At 45.1% G+C, this 12,919-nt stretch overlaps 1 protein-coding gene across 3 annotated transcripts in view; it reads right to left on the bottom strand.

The window, feature by feature from the left end:
* Positions 1–7,177, bottom strand: part of ZDHHC9 (zDHHC palmitoyltransferase 9) — a 31,788-nt gene extending 24,611 nt beyond the window's left edge. For 2 of the 3 annotated variants that reach the window (XM_087427034.1, XM_087427037.1), the window contains exons 1-2: positions 6,993–7,177; positions 5,112–5,413 (exon numbers count right to left, since the gene is read on the bottom strand). In XM_087427034.1, the coding sequence (XP_087283160.1) occupies positions 5,112–5,278 (167 nt within the window). In that variant the 5' untranslated portion in view covers positions 5,279–5,413; positions 6,993–7,177. Of the gene's footprint in view, positions 1–5,111; positions 5,414–6,579; positions 6,647–6,992 lie in introns of all 3 variants that reach the window. The other variant, XM_087427036.1, reaches the window with a different exon arrangement.
* Between the last annotated feature and the right edge of the window lie 5,742 nt (positions 7,178–12,919).

The following is a 12,919-nucleotide window of genomic DNA, read 5'->3' as shown; positions in this document are numbered from 1 at the left end:
ACTACACTCAATTAAGACTCATTCTCAAAAGATGGGAGATGCATTCAGTGGAGATTGACAGTGTGAAACTCATTACCACAAAAGGTAGTAGAGGCTGAAAATATACAGATAAATTCTGGATGACAGAACCGTAAAGAACTGTTCAAGGGAAGCACACTGTTCAGGAGACATAACCCAACCCTCCTCCAGGAAACGTGCTTTATCAGGAAGTTGAGTTTAGCTAACTACTGTAACAGATTGATAAACAGGCAACTATGCCTTTCTAAAACTGTCATTTGGTTGGCCAAGTCACAGACAGAATCTCGGGCTAGATAAAGCACAAGACTGAACCTCCACAGAGCAATTCTCCAGAGAATGCTCTCTTGGTTAGAGAGTGTGATAAAGTCACTTTTTCCTCTTCCCAATCTCATCTAAGGCACTTCAGGAACATGGATCTTGTCACCATTGGCACGTATTTTCTGCCATGTCAGAGTTTGCCTTTGGTCTACATAGCCCTGTGTCTCCTCAAACCTGGTAACTTTGTGTTGTCAGATTGCCTTTTCTCTTTCATCTGTCCACAGGTACATGGTGCCCCTTTCATGAGGACCACCCACAGAGTAACAAGGTAGGGAGCACACACTGCTTATTTTTTTTCTGAGCGTCCTCATCCTGGCAGCAGGGACTAGGAGTGGCCACCAAGGTGATGATCCCTCGTAACTCACACAGCTTACTTTCTAGGTTCACACTTAGAGATGGGCTTCTCTGTTGCTGCAAGGCTACTAGAATGCCATGCCAGAATGCTGTCAGTTTTCCACAAACATGCCTTCGTTTTCTAGTAGCATGAACTGGGGAGGCTCAAATAACCTAGACGCCACTAGGTAACACAAACACTAGCTAGCAAGAACCCAGAATACGTTGGCCTAGCGTTCGGCACTATGCACCACTTTAGTAATCTGAATGTCTTCAGGATTCCATATTGAAAGGCAACAATGAGATGAGAGGTAGAGTCACAGAGAGGGACTGGCTGGCCAACCAATCTTGATGAAGTAACCTCGTTTCTGTGGGCCTGATTTCCTCATCTGCAAAAGGATGGGGATAGTCCCCAAGGCCCCTGCCAGCTCTACCATTCTATGATTCTGTGAGTCAAGACTATTATATCACATTCGAAGTGCATCCAGAATGTCTTAATTCAGCAACATTTATTGACCACTTACTCTATGTAAGGCCTGGTGCAGGTCACTGTGGGGGACACACAGACATAGGAGATAGTCCCTGACATTGAAAGAGCTCAAAGTATAATAACCACAGAATTCAGAAATATGAGAAATGAAATATGGTTATGTGTTAAATGAGTGATATGTACAATTAGTCCTATGAATGCAGAAATTACTGGAAAGGTTTCATGAAGGAAGATTCAAGAAGGGACTTGAAAGAGAGGTAGAATTTGGATAGGCTAGCAGTGGGACAATTACTAAGCAGTGCTACAAAGCTTTTTTCAGTTCATCCAACTTAATGACTCCTCCGTACATCAAAAGCACCCATGAAGGTCAGTTCAACAGGGCTTGTAGTGCCTTGATACGATTTCCTCTATGTACAGCACAGTGAGGCAGAAGCGCTGATCAAAGCAGCAAACAGCTTCTAATTCAGGGGTCAAGAGTCACACAGCCATTCTTGCCACAAGAGAAGTCTGGGGACCTTAACCCCAACAGTGATCTGGTCACAAAGTTTAAAGAGACAGCTAGGAAGCCAATTCCAGAAGACAGTGCCCTTGGTCCTTTCCCTAAGCTTTATTAGGAAGTTGAGTTTAACTAAATACCAGCATAGCCTTTCAGTAGCTGGACAGAGGCGGAGGTTGTCAGTGTTATTCTGCTATAGTGTCCTGACACTCCCCACCAAGGCGGCGGCTATGTGTTCATCACACAAGCTGGACAGGGTTTGGGCAGAAAGGACTGAGAATGGTTCAAGTCCTCAAAGCTGAAACTGGCATACACACTCACATTTCCTAAATATCTCACCCTAAGAATAAATTCGGAAACCCTTTTTTTTTTTAGCACTGTACAATTTTCACTCTGCTTTTAAATTCAAATGCATTTACCATAGATACAATTACATTTAAATACATAAATACATTTAAAGACAGTTACTTACTGGTAATCTTCTATACTTTCCTTTTCTGTGTGTGTAATTGAATCTTCCAGACAGACACAAGAGTTATACAGAATTTCAGACTCCTGTAGTTGCAAGAGGCTTAGTGATAATCTAGCCCAATTTCCCATCCCGGGCAGGAATCCACTGTGACAGCAGCCTTGAAATGGCCACCCAGCTTCTTTGGAAACAATTCTAACAATACAGAGCTAACTAGCTCCTGGATGGACAACCTTTTCTCGTTTTATGTATTCAATCCACTGTCTGTCCACTGAAAATTATAGGTCCCTCCTTTGAGAAGTCTAAACACGTAAAGGCAAAATCCAAAAATAAAAAGATATCCACTGGCACTACTAACACTGCACGCTTTTCATCAAGGGGCGCCCACGGGCCTGACCAGATTTCTCAAGCCATCTGGCCGACCCAGGGCTGTGCCACAAGCAGCCATAAATCAACTCGCACTTGTTCCTAAGCACCTGCTGCAAGCAGGACCCTGTTACTAAAACGCAGGACCAGATGTGCCCCAAGATCTGGACTCTCTTGCTCAGGGCAAACACGCAGCAGCCAGAGGATGTGGAGTCTATGCTCCTGGGCAATGTGAAGATGAAAATAGATAGCCCTTTGTCACTGGTGGTTCAGAGACTCTCACCTGCCTGAAGACCGCGGGCCAAGTCAGCTGATTTCCTGAGGTCTCCCTAAGTTCTAATACCAACGAAGGAGCCCATATTCTGTCCCCCAAACCCTATCCCCCACTGTGCAGTTGGTAGTAAATTATATACTTCAAAAAAAGGTCGACTAGAAAGAGACTTCATTCCTCAGAGGCATGCTGGTGTCCTTCGTATGGCCTGTCATTCATTGGCTAGGCACAAGGCAGCCACCATCTAGAGTGTCTGTATATCACACACACACACACACACACACACACACACACACGCACGTTCATAGATTCCACCACTGCCAGTAAAAAGGATTCATCGCCAGGGTCCTCTCCCCTTTGGTCAGATTTATACTTCCCCATTCCACTCCTCAGCTAGCACATTTACTTCCTTTCCCCCTTCTTCTTTCTCCCTCCCCCAGTCCTATCCTCAAAAATATTTACTCTGTTGCACAGACCGCTGGAACTCAAGGCAGTTTGCAAACAACCTCATCCTTCACGTCTGAGGGCAAAGCGCAAGAAATAACTTGGGGAAAAAAGTCATCTTGGTAGACCCTCAACGTGCCTCTGTCAAACAGTAACTTGGCTAATTACAAGGTTCATCCCCCAGGCAATTTTCTTCAGAGGCCCTCAGGGCCTAGTGGAACAGATCCAAATCAGATTCTGTCTGGCTCCCAGGTACAAAAAGGGCCAAATGCCCATAGCTCCAAATTTCAAGTTCCCCTGGCCGGTCAAACCAGAGGTTTTCTGGGCCCAGCATTACCAGCTCACTCAGGGCCTGGAAACAAATTTCATCTCTGTTTTGAATGCCTCCAACCACAAAAATTTAACCCCAAGGCGGAGGGTCGGGAGTGACAAAAAGAGCTAGTGATTCAGCAGGGGAAGGAATGAAAGAGAGGGAGAATGATAGCGAGCAGAGTTCAGCTCTGCACTTCCAAAAAGAAGCAAGGCAGGAATAAAGCAAAGAAAACTTGGAGAGAAGGATGAGGAGAGGGGAAATTTTTTTTAATGTTCTGCATATATCTGCCTGACAACACAGGCTCATGTGTACCACACACAAGCACACACACAAAAACACACTCAGCCATGAAACTCAAACTGGAAAGCAGGTAAGAAGCCATCATCACCTTGCCTGACTTCGTCAAGTACTCCACGAAGTCGGCAGCAACAGCAGCAAAAGCGCCTTTGACCTTACTTTCCTAACCCTGTTATAAACTGGGTCCCCCACCCCCTGCTGTTAGTCAAGCCAGCCACAACCATCATAAAGTCTGGCAAAGCAGCCTGAAAAATCACTCTTGATGTACTGGGAAAGCCTGAAGCCCTTACAGAAGAAGGACAAAAATGAGCCCCAAGAGACCACAGCTCATTTTAATTACCCACAGAGGCTGGCCAAGGAGCCCCCTCCTCCCTCCCATGGCCACGCCCCAGCATGGGAGCTCCATTTCCAGGCCACCCAAGTACATGAACTATAGCAGGTTCATATCAGGTGTGGCTCGCAGTCCATGCACATGCCTCTTGACTCCCCAAGGCCCTCCTATAATAATCCCAAACCAATTAGCATTGCTCCCATCCCTAGAGTGTACAGCATTCTCAACATGTAGTCATGCTACAGTACCCTAGAATCCAACTGGCCACCTCCCTAGAGCAGTGACCTACACAGACTTCATACAGTGGCTCTAGTACTAGCTATTACGTAACAGAAAAAAATAACTCCAAGGCTGGTATCAGGCACACACAGAATAGAGAGTTGTTTATGTGGAGTGATTTTGAGTGAAAGAAAGAGCAACTCACATTTAATAAGCACATATGCGCCATGCACACAGCTAGTTTGTGGCACAGCTGAAGCTGGAACCAATCTGCAGGTTCCCAGTTCAGGTGGCTTTTCAATTTAACAGCTAGCTGAGAGCTGAGCCCTAAGGAAATAGGACCCAGAATAACAGAATAGGTGAGCATTGTGGGGTGGAGTTATGACCACGAGGGGTGCCGGTAGGCTCCGGAGGAGTGGGGAAGAGGCAGTCTGTCACTAAGCAGCCAAGGAGACCACTGAAAAGGGGAGATGAGTAAGAAAGACAAACTCTTTTATTTCCCAAGTGTGCCAGGGGTAGCCCCAAATCAGTGCTATAAAATCGGTATCCAAGGTCTTGGTCATTTTAGGAAGCACGTACTCTGCTATAAGCCCAAAGCAATGAATTCAGTTTTCATGATCTATAGACACTGCTCAACAGGACAGTGATAGCCATCCAAGGACCATCCACAAACTCCCCGGAAAGGAGGTTCTTCCCCTGGACCCAAAGTAACAATAATGAGGCATCTCTACTCAATGGAAACTCACTCGAAGGCGAAGAAGAGTGTACATGTTCCCAGGATGAGGAAGAGGGTCAAATAGAAGATGCCCTTTTGCCGGGCCATCATGACACGGCCATCACAGCAGAAGGTGTTCCTGCCTGGGAGTTTCTCCCACTTCCGCGTCACCTTCTTTCGCACCACCATCACAGACATGATTGGAATTCCTGGTCCAAAATGGGCTTTGTGATTACAAGAGAGAAGAAACAGAAGTTGAGCCCAGCTTTGAAATCACGTTGCCTGCTATTGTTGCCGCTGGGTCAAACATCATCAAAAGTCCAATTTCTAGCCCTAAGAGAAAGCACAAAAAGAAAAAAAATGAGGCAGGAACAAGAAAATGCAGTTCAATCCTCCTTTCCCAGTGGCAGAAAGATGAGCACTGCCTGAAGGGGTGGGGGTGGGGAAGTGGGGAAAGTTTATTTCCAATCTGTGTTTGCCCTCTAAAAGGAGAAAAGGTTAAAGGTTCTCAAAAAACAAACAAAAAAAAAAGAAGAGGGCTAGTATATCTTCTTAAATATATCCCTATGCTTCCAATGATCATCATAGAACCTTGAAACTAGAAGGGTGATAGCCCCAATTACTTTGCTTTAGAAATAAATAAAGTGAAAACCAGAGAGAGGAAATAACTTATCCAGGGTCACCCAGCCACAAAGCTAAGCCAAGAAAACACACTTGCTGACTTTCAGTCCAGGGCACTTTCCACTTTACCACATTGTTCTGTAATCATCATTAAGAGGACTCTAAAAATAATAGTAGAGTTTCTGTCCTTAAAGAGCCATTCCCTCCCCTCCTCCACTTCTTCGCCTTCTTTCTTCAATTAGCCACTCACATATGAATCACGCCAGGGAACAAGTCACCCTCTGGCTAGGAGATTCTAGACACTGGGTACACATACCCAGGTTGTATTTACCCAAAACAGATTTCTCCTAATCAAACCCTCTGTAACTTCCTGAGTCCGGGAAATGAACAAATCTTGCTGGTCTAGCGTAACATTTGTGGGAATCTTAATGAAACCACATCACAGACCTGTAGGTGAAAGGCTGATTAAGCAGGAGAGGCTCTGGAATGGTTGGGGGGGTGGGCAGGGAGGTAGCAGCAGTTAAGAAAAGTCATAAAGGTGCTTTCCGGGACATTTCCCAAGTACCATCTCTACTTAGCATCCTGAATCCCCAGGCCCAGCCTTTCTCAGCCACTGCCACCCTTCTCCTCCTCTCAGGTGTGGTGCTGTGGCCTCTATTTACTGACACCACATGCCCCACGCTGGCAAGAATGAGGCGGAAGCCTGCAGCCTGACTGACTGAGGAGAAACAACCAAGTGGAAATCATTACCAGGCTGGAGAGAGCAAAGGTCCAAATACAGACTAGGAGATGAGCGGGGGAAATGAGAAGGTGGAAGGCTTGGGAAAAGGGAGGGGGCACCAGAGGTGCAAAGAACACTTCCTTTGTGTAAAACTAACCTGGAAAACAATCTCCTCCTGATAAACTAGCCCAGCGGGAGAAGAGAGACCAGGAAGGGGTGCGGGCCTGGGAGAACAAAGATCAAAATCCGTCGAGAACCAGCGACCGGCCCACCAGCCGGGGGCCCGAGGCCGGAGTCCGGGGCCCGGCGGCGGGCGCGGCCTCGGGAGACCCGCCCTGCCTCCGCCACGCAGCGGACCACCGCCCCAGGCAGGTTGGGACGCGCGCCACCTCCACACGCTCGTACACACTCACACACGCCCTGCCACGTGTAGTCACCCCCGTCCGGGGGCTCGGCAGCTGCCGCGTTGAGAAGGGCAGTGCCAACATTCCCGCGTCCCGGCGCGGCGGAGGGGTTGGCAGCCCACCATGCGGCCGAGCCCAGGAGACCCCCACCCCCACCCCTTGTTACCTGAACCCGGGAGACCGAACTCGGCCGGTAACTGAGGGCAGGAAGTGGACTGTCCCAGGGGATCGCGTCGGCCGCCAGAGGTGGCAGCGACTTCTCCCAGCCCGGAGGCTGCCTCCTCCTGACAAGGGGCCCCAATGGTCAGGGCCCTAAACCAGCTGTGGCAACCGCCCACCGCTGGCCAAATGGAACGCTCCTCACGTCACCAGGTCGTTCCAGTAGTTGCTCGCCCTCCATTGGCTGATCAGTCTCGGCGCCTCCGCCCCTGCCACCCCTGCCCCGAACTACCATTGGCTACCCAGAACGCCACTCGATATGCCTCCGTCCCACTCCCCCACCCATTTCCCGGCTTCATGCCCACCTGCCAAGCCACTGCCAGCCTCCCTTTGGGGTTCGAGCGCCAATATGTGAAGTGTCGCCTTCTATTAATATAGTTACGCAGAGACGGAGGTGAAGGGTAGTGCCGATGGGACAACGAGGGACTAGAGACCAGCCTCCCCCCACAGACGTTGAGACACTGAAGCAACACAGGCTCACAGATCCGGGTGCTCACCCCAGACTAGGTCCGCCCTGGGCCTCTCCAGCCCTACTTTCATGAAATCAACCGCGACTCGGCATTCTACTCTTTATCCGCGTGAAAACAAGTCGTCTGCCTCCCAAGTCCCATTCACTAGTTAGGGACAACCCCACCCCCCCCAGTCAACCTGGCCTGCATCTCTAAGGCTTTCAGAACAAAACACACATAAAAAGGAACTTGAAAGGGATAACTGTCCCCAAGAACATAGAATCATTTTACAGTACCAAAAACAAATAATTGACAGTGATGAAGTTAGAGAAACTATACTGACAGGACATAAATTCTTCTAGGTAGGTAATGAAGTAAAGAGTGCCAAAAAGGTTGTAAATTACTATAAGCTCTGAGAGCTTATGATAATTGGGGGGAGGGGGGGCGGGGCGAGGATCCAAGGCAGAATCCCCACCCGCCAACCACATTGATTCTTTCCTTCTGCCACCCCCCTCTGCAGTTATTGCCACAATGAGCCACTGCTACTGATCCGAGTGAGTTGCATCCTTCAGAAGTTCAAGATTGGAGTGGGGAAAACAGTTGAGAACCACAGCGTTAATATTATACCGCGGACATTAAAAGGCACTAGGTCTGTTTCCACTAGTATGGCTCTTGGCTTCCAAATATAAGGGGAAATATGAGAAAAGGCTGAAGGCGGCCCCTCCTTACCTGTCACACTTTTGGGGAGAGTGCCCAGTTTGCCAGCTATTTTCCTGAGCTTGAATAAAGTTTCCCTAGGGTGAAGGAATTTGCAATTAATGCAGAAGAGACCGCCAAAGCTCTTCCCAAGGTAGTTTTTTGTGTTAGTTGAAGGGCCACGTACATGGTCAAGAACTATTTCTTCTTTACAGTATTTGGGTCCCACGTGATATCAAGCAAAAAGCTACCTAATGATAATTACATTTGACACTTTCGTAGCACCTTTCAATCAAAAATTTAAAAGAATTAAAAAACCACCAGGTAACTCTCTTATGAGAGAAATGTGTTATAATTAATTTGTCGGGGAAAGTATGTCTTTATAAAGCTTCTTTTGTTCCTTAGCACTCATGCTGATTATAATCATCAGTTTATAAGGAGTGTGATCAGCATCACTGCCTCCATTTCTCCCCTTTGAATCCTGGAGGGTGCTGGTAATGCACACACTTGGTATGGAAGGGAGAGGAACTTCCTTCAGCCCCATCAGACCCCTGGATTCCCAAGCCTGTGTACCCAGATGCTCTTAGGAATAGCATGGTCACCCCAGTGGCCATCCTCCTGACTGTGGAGCAGTCAAAAATAAACCTCTGCAGTACCCAAACATACTTTGTCCATAGCTCAGGTACAGGTGAAGCCCAGGGAGTTCTGGAATCGATGTGTCACGGCCACACATTCCTGAGCTCTACCTCTCCCTGCTCTGGGACACATTCCCTCTGAGATTAAGTGGCTGTATAGGTCAGGCTTGTTTTATTACATTCTGTTATTATTTGTGTTCACTACCAAAAGAAAAAAGGAAAATTTATATGGACAAACATTCCATAGCACTTCCTTTTATGTAATTACATCATTTTATATAATCCTAAAAGTCTTAATACGTACACAACTAAATTGTGACTATAAACTGAGATTGTTTTTCTGTTTTCTTTTTTTTTCTTTTCTCTTCTCAACAAACTTCCCAGACTTTATGCATCCAAATCAATGTTGGCTCCTTTGAAGAGGAGTTAGAGTCACATGGTGAGCGCTAGAAACACCACTGGAATCAAGGTATAGGCTTTCATCGTGTGGTGGCAGACATTCTGGTGTGCTTGTTTACTTATCTTCATATGTATGGTCCCTGTGTGAGTGTGTGCTTGTGGGCGTGTAGGTGTAAAGAGCTGTTTGAAGGGCCTCAGATCCTGAGTGCCACCACTGGGTTAGAGCTTGCCTGTCAGTGTTGCTCCAGATATCTCTTCTGCAACCATCCAGAGACCCACTCAGTACTGCATGCAAGAACAGACCCCCTAAAATCAGGCCGCATCCTGCATTCGAGCTCATGATGGCCCTTTTTCTCTCTATTTTCTCTAGCCTCAACCCTCACATGTCCCTTTGCCCTCCTCCCCACACACATGTCCCTTCCCACCCCACCTGCCTGACCTGCACTCCTCTCCCTACTTCCTGGCTATAAATAAATATATGTTTGCAGAATGAATTGATGAGCAAAAGAAAGAACCACAGGATACCCAGCCCACGCGTGACCAACTAGTATTCTTAAACAACAGCTGTTTCCCTGAGGCCTGGGCTGCTATCACTGACGTAGAAGCAGCAGGATGGTACGTATAGTAGAAAACACGAAAGCTTTGTGGCCAGACAGACGTAGGTTCAAATCCTGGCTCTGCTACTTGGTAGCTTGTGTAAACTTCAGCAAGTAATTTACCCTTTCTGAGCCAATTTCCTCACCCGTAAATAGAGCTAATGCCTACTTCATAGAGTTATAATAGGGATTAGATCTAATGTGTGCTAAATGTCTAGCATATAGGAGAAATGCAATCAATGCTAAATGTTACGATGATGTCTATAGGTAACTACTCTCTCCCTCCTCCCTCTCTTATCCACACTGCCACTTGGGGGTAGAGAGGTAAGGAGACCCATTCTTCACCTTGTTGAACCCGTGTCATTCGTGTGTCGCTATGTTTTCATAGCCTCTAAATTCGTCACTGAAGTTAATCCTTATCTGACTGCCTGCTTGGTTTCCCAATCCCTGGGGCACGCAACCTCCTGATTGAGAAAAGCTTGGGTGGTAATCTTCCTCTAGTCGAGTGGCTGTTCTCTAGCACCATCATCTCAAGAGAATCCTCAACATTGCCGCCACATTATTTGTTTCAACAGGTGAGAGATCAATGGAATCTCTTTCATTACAGACCTCCTGTGTTCACAGCACTGTGCTGGGATTGTTAGCTCCTGTCAGAGATTGAGAAGTACCTTTAAGATGCCACCGCGTGAAAGCTAAACATACAGAAAGCGCAATAAAAACTGCCTGGGGTGGCAAGAAAGATGATATCACAATGCAACTGAACTGCTCAAACCAAGCCTCTGTTTCTGCCTCTGAGGCCTGTCTGCTCCCGCTGGCTCTCAATTTTGTTTCATCTCTAGACTGTGGATTTCTGACTCCACCCAGAATGGTTTTCGGTGCTGTGCTTGAGCCCTCAACACTAGCCCTAAGACTAACTTCTCACTAAACAACAGTCATAATAACATCAATAGAGACCATTTACGGAGGACCTCCTCCAAGCCAGGGATTGTGCCAGGTGCTTTATATAGATTAGGTTCCTAGAGTATGGTCTAAACTTGATGTCCAAGTGAGAGCATCCGATACTCACCCAGCACAGCCCTAGTTTCTGACTCTGCCCAGCCCTCTCATTCCAGGAGCTGACCTCAAGGGATTGTGTAGCCCAAAAATATAAACTGGTTGATCAGTCAATCATTAAGTATGTATTGAGCACCCACAGTTTGCCCAGCCTGTACTAGGCATTGTGGGAAATACCAAAGAAGTATATGACATAATCCCAGCCTCTAAGGAACTTAAAATATTCTAAGGGAGAAAAGACCAGCTCACATGAAGTCATTAAAGATAAATAAAAAACAGTGCAGTCCAGTTCTCAATTATGAACAGCAGAGTCTCCAACCTTTTAGGGAGACCTTGCCTCAAAAGGTTGTACCCTCTCAAATACTGTTGGTAGAAGAGTAAATTGGTAAAATCTTTTAGTAGGGCTATTTGGTAGTATCTCTTAATGTTTTTACATTACATAACCATTGACCCAACAATCCTACTTCTATCTAGAAATACTAGCACAAATGCTCAAAGATATATGTTCAAAGCTGTTCACTATAGCATTGCTTGTCATTGAAAAAGTTAGCAAACAAAAAGTTCTTTAATTATTGCACATCCATGGAGTACCATGCAGCTATTAAAAATAATGAGATATAGTATATATACAGAAAAGAGCAGACCATCGCCTTTCTGCATGTGTGAATATTTGTATTAAAAATTTACATTAAAAAATAAGTATCTGTGTGCTGACATGTAAGTGTGCCCAGTATACATTAAGTCTAAAAAACAAGTGTCTAAACATTTATAAAATTCAACTTTTATAAAATAAGAAAACTAATTTTGTGTGTGTATGTGTATGATTTTATATATGCATATTTTAAAAGTCTGGAAGGATATTTACCAAACAGTGGTTACCTCTGGGGAGTGAGGGTGGTGAACAAATTTTTGTTTCACTTTATATACTTCTTTAATGTCTGAATTAGTTACAAGAAGCATTATTAATTTTAGGATTTAAAAAATAACGATTTTAAAAAGTATTATAAGACTCTATATGTCTTGTTCAGTATGGCAGAATGACCACATGCATTTATCTCCTCTCCCTCCTAAGACACCACTAGAATTATAGTAAAGGGACTAAAAAGGTATAAGCCCACAACAAAGAAGAGAAGAGAGACATCAGATGACAGTATGTTTCACAAATGTCAGGAAGATAGAAATTGGAGGGAAGGGTGTTGACTGAACCCACAAAAACCAAGGCTGATGTTGAACCTGACCAGCCCAGAAAAATGCCATAGAACACATGGAAGGAGGATTACAGGAAAAAAGGAAGTCAGCAAAAGAGATTAAGAGCTAGGAAAATTGAAGATATAATAAAGGCAAACAATGCAAGAAACAAACCAAAAAGGGGCCATAAAGAAATACCAGGAAAAACAAATGCTGTATAAGAAGTCCATGAATCAAATGTGAAGAGCTGGTTCTAATTAACACAGGAAGTGGGCCTCAAGAATAGAATTTATTCTGAGCAATAGACAAAATGAGAAAGAAGCTGAAAGATAGCAGAAACATGGTAAAGAAAGCATATGTTTAGTCTGCCCTCAGTAAAAAAAAAAAAAAAAAGGCAATCAGAAATTCAAGGAAAATACAAAACTATTCAAAAATGCCATTTTCCAATAATGAAGGCAACTAGAACATGGAGTGATATAGAGCAATTGACAGAAGTTGTAACATTAGAACTATGAAGAAGAAAATAATTGAGGCCCATCCCTTGGCTTTACACTGAAAAATATTTAAATAATTTTAATAATGTAAACATTACCTTTATTAGTTTTCAACTTTTGGAATCCAACCTAGAGACAAATCACAGGAAACTTAATTGTGATTACAAATTATAAAGTAAATGTTAACAAACAATGTAAAATCATAGTGTACAGAAATTGGAAAGCAGACAAAGTTGGAGGAGGTGGAAGGATGTGTAGAGGCACGAATATTCTAATTTTAGGAAGTGTAGAATCAAGAGATACTCTCTATAGATGATGGAACGAAAAGTAGAGATTTATGTGTCTTATATAAAGGCACAAAGAT

The sequence above is a fragment of the Ceratotherium simum genome, chromosome X (genome assembly GCF_057802395.1).
Source record: "Ceratotherium simum simum isolate JZ-2026a chromosome X, ASM5780239v1, whole genome shotgun sequence".
In the NCBI taxonomy this organism is placed as follows: Eukaryota; Metazoa; Chordata; class Mammalia; order Perissodactyla; family Rhinocerotidae; genus Ceratotherium; species Ceratotherium simum.
The sequence above is the reverse complement of the archived record's forward strand: the minus strand, read 5'-3'. Positions and strand labels throughout refer to the sequence as shown.